The 15,115-nt window shown below is 42.6% G+C and overlaps 1 protein-coding gene across 5 annotated transcripts in view; it reads left to right on the forward strand.

The window, feature by feature from the left end:
- Positions 1-15,115, forward strand: part of LPAR1 (lysophosphatidic acid receptor 1) — a 94,267-nt gene that overhangs the window by 26,276 nt on the left and 52,876 nt on the right. For all 5 annotated transcript variants that reach the window (XM_064176690.1, XM_064176694.1, XM_064176695.1 and 2 more), the window contains one exon: positions 2,977-3,145. In XM_064176690.1, coding sequence (XP_064032760.1) covers positions 3,086-3,145 — 60 coding nt within the window. In that variant the 5' untranslated portion in view covers positions 2,977-3,085. The remainder of the gene's footprint in view (positions 1-2,976; positions 3,146-15,115) is intronic.

Raw genomic sequence — 15,115 nt, forward strand, 5'->3', positions numbered from 1 at the left:
CTTCATCTGTAATTTTCTCCCCATCTTCATTATCCAAGAGTGACAACATTTTAGAATTAAGGGAAAATAATTACATTTTAGAAGAAACTAAAAATGAGCTGCAGTGAAGTAGGTGCAGTGACACTGTTGCTGTGTGATGGTTTGGGTGTTCCCTGCCCCCCTCCACTTTAGAAGTTACCCAGACTAAACTCAGCCAGCTCTGGGAATATAAATGAAGCTATTTATTTACAGCTGGCACAATACACAAGCAGATATTTACAGTATATACAGTTATAGACAGAAATATACAAGGTAAAAGGTAATACAGGAACACAACTCCCCCCCCAGAAACCTGAGTCCCCAGGAGGGGCTCTCAACCACCCCTGCACCTTCCCCCTGCCCCTCTCAACCTTACTCCAGTCCTAAAGAAGAATAGAGGTTCTGCCAAGAGGTTAAGAAGCAAAGGTGAATGGAAGGTGTGTTAGAGAGATGTTTCTCAGTCAGCAGCCCAGCCAGAGGGAGACAAAATGGTGAGAGTGTTATCTAATGTTTTCATTTCTTCTTCAGCAAGACTCTGAGGGGAGCAGACATCCCCATTGTTTTCCTTTCACAGCCTGTGATCTAGTTCTTCTCACCAAAACGTTCTACCTAGCTTCAAACTAGCACATGCTTTAGGCATGTTTTGAACAGAGAAGAAACGGAGATTTTCTGGGATCTTACTTAAGTTACATTTATGACAGCTCACGAAACAATGATGAAATGTGGTGGTTGAGGATCTTGAGACCTGTTGATAGAGCTTTATTGAAAATCACTCACTTTGTCAAACAGCAAAGCTTCTCTAAGTCAGAACCAGTAGTTCGAAGCACTCCATGCCCTTCATCTGTCATGCACAGCAAAAAAGATGCAGTGAATTTCAGAATAGAGGGAAAATTGTAATTTTTGAAAAGAGAACAGGAAGACTGAAGGTTGTGTAGCTTGATTTTTTGACTTCCAGTGAAGACTTTATTGAAGGATTCTAAATCTCCATTTTCTGTCCTCTCCATGAGTATAGTAGTAGAAATTTGGAGCAAGGAGTGGAAAGAATGAAAGGTGGCTAGCAAGAAATGAGTAGGAAAGAATAGGGGTCACTGGAAAAAGTGATCCAAGTGATTCCAAAGTCATTCCAAAAGCTATGTATGATGTAAGGCATGCGGAGATGTGTTGATACGCGAAGCAGACATTTTAAGATGACACTTCTTAAAAAGGAGGAATAATTTCCACAGTGACAGGCAAAGCCTGAGTTTAAATGAAGAAGACTGAAAAAAAAAAGACCCAAACCAAAAAACATAACTGACTCAGAAAAGCAAGCAGAGTGCAACTTTTCCTACAGCACTTCTCTGTTATTTCTTGGCTTATTAAGTATCACAGCATCATCAGGGTTGGAAGAGACCTCACAGATCATCAAGTCCAACCCTTTACCACAGAGCTCAAGGCTAGACCATGGCACCAAGTGCCACGTCCAATCCTGCCTTGAACAGCCCCAGGGACAGCGACTCCACCACCTCCCCGGGCAGCCCATTCCAGTGTCCAATGACTCTCTCAGGGAAGAACTTTCTCCTCACCTCAAGCCTAAATCTCCCCTGGCGCAGCCTGAGGCTGTGTCCTCTCGTTCTGGTGCTGGCCACCTGAGAGAAGAGAGCAACCTCCTCCTGGCCACAACCACCCCTCAGGTAGTTGTAGACAGCAATAAGGTCACCCCTGAGCCTCCTCTTCTCCAGGCTAACCAATCCCAGCTCCCTCAGCCTCTCCTCGTAGGGCTGTGCTCAAGGCCTCTCACCAGCCTCGTCGCCCTTCTCTGGACATGCTCAAGCATCTCAATGTCCCTTCTAAACTGAGGGGCCCAGAACTGAACACAGTACTCAAGGTGTGGTCTAACCAGTGCAGAGTACAGGGGCAAAAACGAGCTGGTGGTCAGAAATGTTGCTAGCATTGTCTACATGACTGCACAGTGGCCTCAGTTTGAAAAATACCAGTTAAGTTTGGGGGGTGATTTTTGGTAGTTTTGTTGGATGCTGAGTACTCATAGTGTGAGTAGTTTTCTGTCATGACTGACAGAATAGGAAGTGGTAGACGCAGAGAACAAAATCCATTCTGTGGTGGCTAATTAATGGGTTGTATTGTACATGCCTGGCCTGACTGAGCGGGGGAAAAACCTGCAGCAGCCTCATTCTGGAATTTTAAAATGTGATTGATGTCTTAGCAATTTATTTACAGTTACCTGCCCTTTTGTTTGGTTTTCTGTGCACAAAAGGACAAAGATGTGTGCAGAAGCTGGTCTAACCTTGATAAACACAACAGTTATGAAAATAGCTTCATTCTGTTAGATCATCTGATCAAATTTTATGCAGCAATTCAGTACGTTCCCCTGTAGCATATCTGTGCTTATCTGGCTAAACAAGTAACCATGGTTAAAATAAGGATATGGATGTCAAAATGTGTATATTATTTTTCTTAACGCAGAGGAAAAGATCATGTGATCACCAAACTGTAAAATAGTAATTTGTTGAGCAAATAAATGTACCCTAAATTCCAGCAAGTAGGTCTATGAGTACTCTTCTGTAAGGCTGTTTTGGTTTGGTTGGGGTTTGGGTTTTCGTTTGGTTTGGTTGGTTGGTTCTTGTTTGGTTTTGTTTTGCTTTGCTTTGTACTGCTTTTTCTTCTGGTGTGGCAAACCCCTGAAGTTTAACACGATTCCAGTGCTCTCTAGGTGACAGTCTTTCCTTCCAAATGTGGACATGATCTGTGCATCAGCCTCCCTAGTCTACTCAGTTTGTGTGGTACAGTGGATTGTTTTGCTGTTCTGGACCATATTCAGTTGTGCCCTTTGAAATTTCTGCCAAATCTGTTGTGAACCAGCAAACTCACAGGCTGGTTTTGCAGCATCCAAGGGGCTTTTTGACTGCATACACAGTTCTCCTGTTAATCTCAACATTTAATTTTTTGTCCCCTTCCTACTAGGAGCAAATGCCAGCATGACTAGGGCCTGAGGAAGTGCTGCTGTGTTTCTACCAAGGATTTGTGAGTACAGAGCAAGGGTGCAAGGACAGCAGGGACATTCTGAGCTACCATGGATATCCCCACTGATTTGGTGCCATCCTCCATGATGTCTCAACCAGAGGTGATTGAGGTGAGTAGACCGCAATGAAACTGGCAGCTGAACTGTCTTTGAGTCCTGCCTTTTTCTCTTGTCTCGCTTCTGAGTCACTGAGGGATAATTTTTCCTGAAACACTGTTTGCTAAGATGTTCTTTTACTTTGATGTGTGACATTGACATGTTATGCAGCTACTGTAGTCTTAAAAAAATATGGCAAAATACAGTCTGTATTGAATCCATGCAAGTGAGCCCTGCGCTGTGATTTGACTTTTACTGTGCCTGAAAAATGCAAAGAAGAAGGTCATTCAGTTGGAATATTAACCACAAGAAATGTCAGATTTAGTGTTCTTATCTGAAAAGGTACAGTTTTAAGCCAAAAACAGCAATAAAATTAATATACTTTAAATTACTAACACACTAATCTTGCTTTCATGAGCCAAAGCACGTTTCACACTTAATACTTATAAATAGAATCACAGAATCATAGAATGATTTAGGTTGGAAGGGACCTCAAAGATCATCCAGTTCCAACCCCCCACCATAGGCAGAGACACCTCCCACTAGAACAGGTTGCTCAAAGTCTCATCCAACCTGGCCTTGAACACCTTCAGGGAGGGATCATCCACAGCCTCCCTGGGCAACGTGTTCCAGTGTCTCACCACCTTCACTCTAAAGAACCCTTTCTTAACATATAGTTTGAATCTCCCCTCTTCCATTACCCCTTGTCCTGTCATTACAAGGCCTTGTAAATAGTCCCTCTCCAACTCTTCTCTAGGCCCCCTTCAGATACTGGAAGGCCACTATAAGGTCTCCTTGAAGCCTTCTCTTCTCCAGGCTGAAGAGCCACAGCTCTTGTAGCTTGTCCTTATAGGAGAGATGCCCCAGCAAACTGAGCATCTTTGTGGCCCTCCTCTGGACTTACTCCAACAGTTCTATATCCTTCTTGTTCTGGGGGCTCCAGAACTGCACACAGTACTCCAGGCGGGGTCTGACAAGAGCAGAGTAAAGGGGGAGAATCCCATCCCTTGCCCAGCTGGCCACACTTCTCTTGATGCAGCCCAGGAGAGTTTCTGTCTGGGCTGCCTGTGCACACTGCCAGCTCATGTTGAGCTTTTCATCAGCCCAGACCCTCAGGCCCTTTTCCTCAGGGCTGCTCTCCAGACATTCACCACCCAAACATACATTGGTCGGATTGTGCTCACCCAGGTGCAAGACCTTACACTTGGACTTGTTGAATGTCATGAGGTTGGCCTGTGCCCACCTCTCCAGCCTGTCCAGGTCCTTCTAAATATATGTGTGGTGGGTTAGGTACTCCCCCCCACACACACTTGAGCCAGCAGTGTGCCCAGGTGGCCAAGAGAGCCATTGGCATTCTGGCCTGCATCAGGAGCAGTGTGGCCAGTAGGACAAGGGAGGTTATTCTTCCCCTGTACTCAGCACTGGTCAGGCCACACCTTGAGTCCTGTGTCCAGTTCTGGGCCCCTCAATTCAAGAGAGATGTTGAGGTGCTGGAACATGTCCAGAGAAGGGCAACAAAGCTGGTGAGGGGTCTGGAACACAAACCCTATGAGGAGAAGCTGAGAGAGCTGGGGTTGTTAAGGCTGGAGAAGAGGAGGCTCAAGGCTGACCTCATTGCTGTCTACAACTACCTGAAGGGAGGCTGTAGCCAGGTGGGGGTTGGCCTCTTCTCCCAGGCAACCAGCAACAGAACAAGGGGACACAGTCTCAAGTTGTGCCAGAGGAGGTCTAGGCTGGATGTTAGGAGGAAGTTGTTGGCAGAGAGAGTGATTGGCATTGGAATGGGCTGCCCAGGGAGGTGGTGGAGTTGCCATCCTGGGAGGTGTTCAAGCAAAGCCTGGATGAGGCACTTATTGCCATGGTCTAGTTGACTGGCTAGGGCTGGGCGCCAAGTTGGACTGGATGATCTTGGAGGTCTCTTCCAACCTGTTTGATTCTATTTTTGATTATTTTCTATTTTTTTATTATTTTATTTTCACAACCAATGATATAATATATGTCATTAAAATATTCCAATTATCCTCAAACCAGCACATCAGGGAAGAAAAGGTTCTCAGGAATACTGAGGAAAAAGCTGAGATCTTATCAATATTTATAGATATTTGAAGGGTGGATGTCAAGAAGAAGAGTCCAGTCTCTTTTCAGTGCTGCTCTATGACAGGACAAGGGACAATGGGTACAGACTGAAGCATGGGAAGTTCTGCCTTGACATGAGGAAAAATTCTCCTCTGAAAGGTGCTGGAGCAGTGGAACAGGCTGCCCAGAGAGATTATGGAGTCTCTTTCTCCAGTGGCTTTCAAAACCCTGCTAGATGAGTTCTTGTGTGACCTGCCCTAGATGATCCTGCTTTGGCAGAGGAGTTCATTGAACTAGATGGTCTCCAGAGGTCCCTTCCAACCTCTATAATTCTCTAATTCTTTGAAGAGCTTTTTAACAGCAAGGCTGTAGTGAGATGACAGTAAGGTCTGATGTGACCTTATTGTGGCCTTTTGGTATCTTAAAGTGGCCTACAAGAAACCTGGGAAAGGATTTTCTAGGATGTCAGATAGTGATAGGATTAGGGGGAATGAAGCAAAGCTAGAAATGGGTAGGTTCAGACTGGATGTTAGGAGAAAGTTCTTCACCATGAGGGTGGTGAGACCCTGGAACAGGTTGCCCAGGGAGGTGGTCAAAGCCCCATCCCTGGAGGTGTTTAAGGCCAAACTGGGTGAGGCTCCAGACAGCCTGATCTAGTGTGAGGTGTCCCTGCCTGTGACAGGGGGGTTGGAACTAGATGATCCTTGTGGTCCCTTCCAACCCTGACTGATTCTATGATTCTATGCATAGCTAAAGAGATGAATTGTCAGATGGAGGTGCTGAAGTAAAGTACTTTTCAGACTAAAACTGTCTGGGCTTGCCTTTCTTGTTTGTGCTGGCATACAAATGAATTTTGGCTATGCTAGAAAATTGCATGGGTTTTTTTTCCCCTGGAGGACATTTTTTTGCCATTTAAAACTGTGCAGATGCCACAGTGTGGTGCAGAAGACAGAGACTAATGTGATAAGGAATGTTGTTTGTTTTAAAAAAACCAAGCCAACAACTTGAAAGTAGCCTTGCATGCTATCTTCATGAGCCACATGGCATCTCAGTTACAAAAAGAAGTGTTCTGTTACATTACTTTAAACTTACTTTATCTTTTAATCCCTTTTTCCCCCTTTTTTGCCAGCAGAGTTGGGTTTCCTTAATGTTTGATCAGTTTAGGTTTGGAAGTAACTGTACCTGAGTCAGCATTGTGCCCAGGTGGCCAAAAAAGCCAATGGTATCTTGGCTTGTATCAAGAATGCTGTGTCCAGCAGGAGTAGGGAAGTGGTTGTCCCCTTGTACTCTACGCTGGTGAGGCCACACCTTGAGTACTGTGTTCAGTTTTGGGCACTTCAATACAAGAGGGATGTGGAGGTGCTGGAGCAAGTGCAGAAGAGAGCAAAGAAGCTGACAAAGGGCCTGGAGAATAAATCTTACGAGGAGCAACTGAGGTAGCTGGAAATGGTTAGTTTGAAGAAGAGGAGGCTGAGGGAAAACCTCATTACTGTCTACAGCTACCTGAAAGGATGCTGTGGAGAGGATGGTGCTGGTCTCTTCTCAGAGGCAATTAGTGATAGTGCAAGAGGGAAATGGCCTCAAGCTGTGACTGGGTAGGTTTAGACTGGACATTAGTAAAAGAAAAAATCACAGAAAGAGTGGTCAAGCCTTGGAATGGACTGCCCAGGGAAATGGTTGAGTCACCAGCCGTGGAGGTGTTTAAAGGTAATTTGGATGTAGTGCTTGGAGCTATGGTTTAGGGGTGAACGTTGTAGGGTAGGGTTTAATGGTTAGACTTGGTGATCCTGAGGATCTTTTCCAACCTGAATGGTTCTATGATAATCTATTTCATATCCCCATGCATGTATGTGTATGTCTGTGTATGTATCTCAGTAATGAATATTCCTGTGCCCATCCTCTGCCCTTTAACTGCAGAAGGTGAACAAGAATTATTTACTGTGGGGAGGAATCTCACATGCCTCAGCAGGACCTTTTGCAATCTGAAGCCCACCCTAGCATGGGCTTGAATCCCACAGATGCTCTTGTTGGCACCACAGTGAGGGAAGGTCTTGCAAATTTAATTGCAAATTTTATCTTTCTCATGATTTGTCTTCTGAGTAAGATTAAAAAAAGATTCACATTTTGGAAAAGTTTTAGAAAGCCAGTTCTTGATACCAGGTATGAAGCTGTAGTTGCTCTTTCAAAGTAGTCTTAATCATAGCTTGTAAACATAAGAACTGCTCTTGGTGCTCTCTGCAATCCTCTGCTGAAGCAACACATTTTCTATGGTCACATCTCCTCATATCTTCTTACACGCTGACCTGTGCAAAGCTCCTTGCTTTCATTTTCTTCCTCCTCCAGCATCTTGTTACCAGCTGCAGGAAGTAGTGATTAAGAGAACAAATTGAATACGTCTTGATTATGTTCAAGTGTGAAGGATAAATAATATTTCAACGTAGTTTAGCTATCCATAGCTGAAACCTGGAGCAGAAAATAGTCCTGAGGCACCATTCACAATATGTCAATTAAGTCAATGAAATGAAAAAAAAAAGCCAGAATGTGCTTTGAGTTTTTTGGCAACAGAGTTTTAATTTAAGGCATAGTCTAGTAAATTCAGATTCGATAAGCCATTCTGCTCTCAGAGAAACAAAGTGCAGCAGAACTTTCTGGGGCTTAAGTTAGGGATATTTTGTGGTACATGTAATGACTTCATACCTCAACTATGTATAAGGAAATTTATATTATAGCAACCCGATTAGTCTGATAAAGCAGTAAGTGGAAAGTTAAATAATTCTGTAAGAAACTTTTAGCATCCCAGTGGGCTTTGACATTTGCAAAAAGGAAACATAGCAAATGGTGATCTAAGCTGATTAATGTACTCTGAGTGATTAGTATCTTCTCTCTTTGTGAATGACATGAAATGAATTCTGCTTTGAAGAAGAAACGATTTGGGCTCCAGTTGCTTAATGAACCAGGGACTTCCAACAGTGCTTCAGAAATGCTTAAAACAAGAAAACGACAAAAATTCTTCGTTCCCTCTCTGCTTCTGCCAACAGAGGATCCTACCATTTATTAGAAATAAATGAGTACATTTAGATAACTGCCTTGCAGCCATTTCAAAGAGAAATACAGACCAGTTTCCATTATAGTGGTCTTTCATGGCTATGTGGTTACCAGAACAAAAACCCAATTCTCCCACTGTCTGATACTGAGTATTTCTCTGTTTTCCTGTATTTGTGTTCGAATTAGAGTGGAACAGATTCAGACTGTCCTTGACACAGAATGGTCATCTTCAGTAGCTTTTTTGTCTTTCAGTGATGTTTGAGAACAGACTCCTGTAAGGTGGCACATCTGTTATTACTGCTTTCCCCAACAAAGCCAAAGACAGTTTGCATTTTTGATTTGGTGATTAAATTTCTATAGCCACAAATATGCAGATTTTGTTTTTCCTACCTTCTGGAGATGTAAACAAAGGAACCTTTTTACCAAAACAGGCCTCTGGTGGTTGTCAGTAATGTAGACCAGAGAAGAAAAGGGAATGGTGAGATTGGAAGAAACACTTTGTGATTTAAAGTATACCCACCCAGTTACAGGCATCATAGAGGAAACATAAATACCAGTATATCTTTTTCCATCTGTTTGTTTGCTTTCGTAGTAGATGAGATTAGAAGAGGTTCAAAATGCATCTCCATTTTGCTCAAAGTAGGCAGCTGCTCAGTACTGTATGGCCAAGTTACTGAGGGAGAATCCATTGCCACCAGAGCCCTGAGAAAGATTTCTTTCTGTATTCTATTTATATATTTCACAAAACAGTGCAAAAGAAATGCAAACTGACCTGTATTTCAAGGAAAAAAAAAAGTATTTGCCATGATAAACACAGGACATTCTTTTTATTTCTGTTTGGAAGTCTCAGTTTCTACTCCAAAAATCACATTTTCTATGTTTATTAACATCGTTTTGAATAAGCATTTTGCTTGTAAGTTAACCTCTCCCACTTTTCTGGTTTGAGTGCTGAGGACCTATGGAAGGTGTGCCCTGGAGATGGAAGTAGTCCCAGTAGCCTACTGCAATTTTTAGTGTAAAAGGCCAGACTCTCAGCTACTAGAGCCAAGAATTAATTCCCAGCTTGGCTCACTGAGCACCATACTGGGCCCAAAGGATGCATGTGGTAATTCATTATGCATGGAAACTCACTAGGGATTTTGGAGGTGGAGATTTTCAATTTATTTTTTTTCTCCACTCCGGTAACTTCTAAAGCAACACAGAGACTGCATGCTGCACTCTTCAGAAAGCTGTTCCCAGGACTGGGGTCTTTGGGGAAAGTCTTGCAGTCATCCTGCATAGCAGCCTTCAGGGACTCACAGCGAGTCAGATCTCTGGCTATGGTGTTCAGGTTGAAGATAAAGCAACCAGGAAGTGAACTGTTTGAAGCAGTGGAGAATTTTAGTGTGCATTATGACACAGACTTTTTTTGAAGATTAAGAGTGGGCACATTTCAGTCACAAAATTAGATGATAGACTATCAGGAGGTATTGAACCTGTATCCTTGTTTGGCTAATGTTTGTGAAGCTCCAATTGTCATGAAAGCTCCCCCGAAAGAAAATTAAGCTTGAAGAACTTAGCAGGAATTCTTTCTTTACTCTGTATGAGGCATTTGGGCTCAGCTACCCAATTTGGCCTCACCATGCCCTATCAATCTCTCTTGGTGGCAAAAGCAACTAGTTTAGTTTTGCAATATCTGTGCACTGCTGTGTGGTCTGAGAAAAAAAATTCTTCAGTAATCAAAGTGCTTAAGCCACTCTAGCAATGTAAGGAGGTACATGATGGTGTAGAACTATGCCTTGATTTAAAGAGTCTCTGCCTCAGCTGGAAATCACTCATTAGAACATATGTGTCGTGCTTGTGAGGGATGCAGCTCCTCTGAAAGTTCAGTGTCTGTGGAAAAGGAGAAACAACACAAGGATTTACTCTGCCTTTCTGTGCATGTTTCCTCTCAGTTCCTCTAACTTTTAAATGTCCTAAATCTCCTCTTGCTTAAGAAATTCTTCACTGAAAAAGACTTCATGTGCATGTGCACTTGTGCCTGTGCGTGTGTTTATGCTCACTGCATAAACACACTTTCTTAGCAGAAAGTGCAGGGTGAAATCACAGAGCCAGCAATTTAGGGCCCTGTTGGGCCAGCCTCAGTGTGTCTCTGACCTGCAGCTCAGTAATGCTCTTATGTTTGAATTGCACAGCTTCTGATTTATCTATCCTGAAAAGCTGTGGGGCTAAGTTGAGGTATTTCAGACCTGATAGTGACCCTGGCATCTTCTGGAAGAAAGGCATTTTTGGAATTAGCTGGACCTCCTGCTCTGACCCATCCCTTTTTTTAACCCACAGAAGCTATTTTTGAACTTGGGTTTATAGTAGTTGAGAGTGAATAAGCACAAAGAAAGGCCAACACCCTCCCTGGTTTTACAGTCAGCCTAGGAGGCTGTAATCATAGTTTCCAACAGGATCTGTGTCACTTGTGAATTATACCTTCCAGCAGTCAAACTGCTTCTTTTTCCAGTGTTGCTGGTGACTGATTGGTCTCTGTGGTACACTGACTGTGTAGATCACAGAGTCACAGAGTATTAGGACTTGGAAGAGACCTTGAAAGAACATTCAGTCCAACCCCCTTGCCAGAACAGGGTTACCTAGAGCAGATCACACAGGAACACATTCAGGTATGTTTTGAACGTCTCCAGAGAAGGAGACTCCACAACCTCTCTGGACAGCCTATTCCAGTGCTCTGTCACCCTCACAGTGAAAAGCTTTTTCCTTACATTCACATGGTGCCTCCCGTGCTCCATCTTGCACCCATTGCCCTTGGCCATCATTGAGAAGAGCCTGGCTCTCTCCTCCTGACACTCACCTGTCGCCTCTCAGACTCTTCCTCTCCAAGCTAAAGAGCCCCAGCTTTAGCCCCTTAGCCTTTCCTCTTAAGTGAGGAATTCCACTCCCTTGATCATCTTTGTGGCTCTGTGCTGGACTCTTTTTAGCAGTTCCCTGAGGTCCTTCTTGAACTGAGGTGTCCAGAAATCAACATACTAGCCACACTCCTTCTAACACACCCCAGGATGCCACTGGCCTTCTTGGCCACAAGGGCACGTTGCTAGCTCATGGTTATCCTGTTATTCAGCGAGACCCCGAGGTCCTTTTCCCAGAGCTGCTCTCCAGCAGATCAGTCCCCAACCTCTACTTGTCCATAGAGTTATTATTTCTCAGATGGAAGACTCTACACTTGTCCTTGTTGTACTTCATTAAATTTCTTCCTGCCCAACTCTCCACCCTGTCCAGGTCTTGCTCACACGTTGGGTTACACATTCATGCATGAACTATAGGAACTTCTCAGTTCAGTTTCTAGTAGTTGGAACATTTATCAGCTCTGAGACTGCACAGTAATAAAGTAATTATTAGATATGCTAGCTATCACCACATGATCCATAAGTCAATTTATGCTTTATCATGTTATAGCAGAGTTAAAGGCTATGAAGAGCCTTTATAAAGAGGCTCATTTCATCCTGTCTTTTCAGCTCTGTAAGATGTAAGGGGCAAAATAAGTCTAGTGAAATTAAGTAGTTCTTCATTGGTGACTGAACCACCATATCTTATCATTTATCTTATCTTATTATCTTATCTCATCTCTTCTCTAATTCCTTTGAACCATTACTTAGGGTAAAGGGTATATAAGGAGCTGTTACATCTTGGTGGTAGGGTTCCACGCTTTAATTATGCAGATAAAATTATGCCTACCATGCCTTTTGTACAGATAAAAGTTTAATGAATCAACACTTTTGAAACTTCTTGGTTTTTTTTTTCACTTAAATTTTGGGTAAACACCTCTTCAACTTCCGCTTTTGTCTGTAAAGGGAACACTGTATTGCCCTCTTTGTTTTTGAGCCTCTTGTTTAGTGTTCTGCAGTTCGAACAATAGTTTGTGCTTTTCATTAGGTGATGGTGAAATTTCTGTTGCATACTGAATGTTTTTTTTTCATCTGTTACAACTTTGTTTTCACAAAACTCACAGTTTTGCAGTTGCGGGATGAGAAAGTGCTTACATACTGATTCTGTTATTCCTGTGCTTACTTATAATTATTTTAAACATATTGTTAATTAGTATTTAGGGAATACTAATTAGAAGCTGACAGTTCCCAAAAGTTTTATCAGCTCTGACTTTCCTGATGTGTTGGTAAACATCACAGTATTTACCTCAGCTGAGATCAGTGCTACTGCTGCACAAAATGGGAAGCTGCAAGACACCTGTTGCTCTTCTGGAATCCTTATAAACCATTTTCAGTTCTGCATTTCCTCTGAAATGTCTTATGGATTTCTGGGTAGCACTTAGAACTACAAATACTATTTTTGAAGATAACTACCTCAGAATTTAAAGCTCATCCTGTATAGAATGAATCTCAGAGTTTTGTCAGCTTTAAGGAGCCTGCATGACTTGTACTTGGCATTTCATTCCATGCAGAATTGTCATTTTCCTCAGATTTCATTGCTAAATAAATTGTTTTTCATCTCCTCTTTGTGTGCTGTGTAAGAAAACAGTAACATGTCAAGGTCAATTCAGTAAAGGGAGAACAAAACAGGAGCAGACTGTTCGGGGAGCATAGAGTTAATTTTTTTTTTTCTTAGATACAGAACAATTTTTGTGGCTTCCAAGGTTTAAAAGCTCTGTGAAAGTTAGACCTCAGTATTCTAAGAATGTGCAGCTCTGTTTCTCTTGGCAAGAAATAAGTGCACCCATGCATGCTGAGGTAGGTATCTCTTTTAATTTCTATCCTTTTTCCTTTTTTTTTTTGTTTTAATTTTTTTCTTTTCATTTTTTTCTTTTCCTTTTTTTTCTTTTCCTTTTCTTTCTTTTCCTTTTTTTGTTTTCATTTTTTTCCTTTTCATTTCCCCCCTTTTTTTTCCTTTTCTTTTTTTCTTTTTCTTTTTTTTTTTTCCTTTTCCTTTTTTTTTTCCTTTTCCTTTTCTTTATTTTGTTTCTTTTTTTTTTTGTTAGGTGGCCTTAGGAATGCTGTCAGCTCTCATATCATAGTGAGGTTTGTAAACTGGTCATTTGTCCCTCAGTCACCTTGTGCTAACTCATGCTTTATGAAAACTTACTGATGTTAGTTTTCCACCCTAAGCATCTCTTTGTATGCAACCCCCACCAGGTGGGTTGTCGCTCATCACTGGGTCGGCAGAAGCCAGAGGTCCCCTCTCACCTTCCTGCTTCAGGCAGCCATTGCCTTTTCCACTCAATCTCTTCCATAAGAGAGGAAGCAGGTAATGTGCTGATGATGCAGGGAAATCCCATGAGCAAGTGGCACCAGGTTGTGGATCCAAATCCTCACCCCACTCTTTAAGGTGTGATGAAGGGCCAGGCCAGCAGCAGGATCAGTCAAGCACAAAACCGTGGAATATTGCTTAAGGGAGCTCTTCTTTACAGTCTCCTCACTGCTACAAGTATAACAGGTAGTGGCTGGAAAGGCCAGTGCCAAGGTGATGTTGTAGCCATGGGATGGCTAGGTGTTGACTGTAGGAGCAGTCTTGGTGACAAATGTCCAGGTCTGTATGTACCGTGGTTATGATTACATCTAATAATATTAAGAGATTGACTCCATGTTTTCAGAATTTTCATGTACTTTGATTTGGGACAACAGTGTCTCAAGTATTTAATCAACTTGACATGGTCAAAGAAGGCATTGTGTTTGGACTGCTTGTACTCTGATTTACTTTATCTGTCTTGTTGGTTTATAATTCAGACGTTGTATTTTTCTTCACAAATGTGTTGTAGAGGCTTAGTGAATGTGGGCAATTTGCAGCTCAGTTTGTTTGAAACTGCTGTTGAGATGTAGTAAATGAATGAGGTAAATCTCAGGGCACTGCACATCTGGCTTACTCAGGCGATGAAACAAGCTGAGTGAAACTTCAGGAAATTAAAATATAAACTTCCCTGCCCCTTTTCCTTCAGGGGCAGGAAAGGGGATGGTCATATGCCATTATGGTATGTTAACACTTTCGATACTCAGGGATATGTTGAGTTTCCCCCCCTGTCTCAGCCTTTTCAGTTAGACAGCAGCATCACCAGTGAATGAAAAGCTTTGGGATTTGTATATTCATGAACTGGGAGGTCACAAACCTTTCTGTAAAATATACACTAGCATCTGAGAGAGCCCATCATGGGGAAGTCCCCTTTTTGAACTTCCGTCAGCAAACTGCCTCCTTTTCTGTTCTTATTTCCCTTGAGACTGAAAAGATTACTTGTAAATGAGAGCCCAGTTGTTAGCACACCCTAACCCCAGAATTTATCCAAAATACATTACATAAACAGTTCCTGTTTTCAAAATGAGAGAAGCAGCCAGTGAGCCTCATGCTGTCCCTCTGAAATTGCTCAAGTACTTCTAAATTCAACAAGACTGACTGTAGTGCTTAACATACTCTTATGTGTGTTGCATATGTTCAGCCCTGGCTTGGTATTAATTATTAAATCTTGTCTCAGATTTCATTTGAACCACAGGATCACAGAATAAACCAGATTGGAAGAGATCTTTAGGATCATTGAGTCCAACCTGTCACCTAACCCTTCTAATTAACTAAACTATGGCCCTAAATGCCCCATCCAGCCTCCTTTTAAACACCTCCAGGGATGGTGACTCCACCACCTCCCTGGGCCACCCATTCCCATGGGCAATCACTCTTTCTGTGAAGAACTTATTCCTAATGTCCAGCCTAAACCTGCCCTTGCACAGTTTGAGATTGTGTCCTTTTGTTCTGTCACTGAGTACCTGGGAGAAGAGACCAACCCCCACCTGGCTACAACCTCCTTTCAGGTAGTTGTAGACAGCAATAATGTCTCCCTTGAGCCTCCTCTTCTCCAGGCTGAGCAACCCCAGCTCCCTCAGCCACTCC

Source organism: Pogoniulus pusillus, chromosome Z, assembly GCF_015220805.1.
Source record: "Pogoniulus pusillus isolate bPogPus1 chromosome Z, bPogPus1.pri, whole genome shotgun sequence".
Classification (NCBI taxonomy): domain Eukaryota; kingdom Metazoa; phylum Chordata; class Aves; order Piciformes; family Lybiidae; genus Pogoniulus; species Pogoniulus pusillus.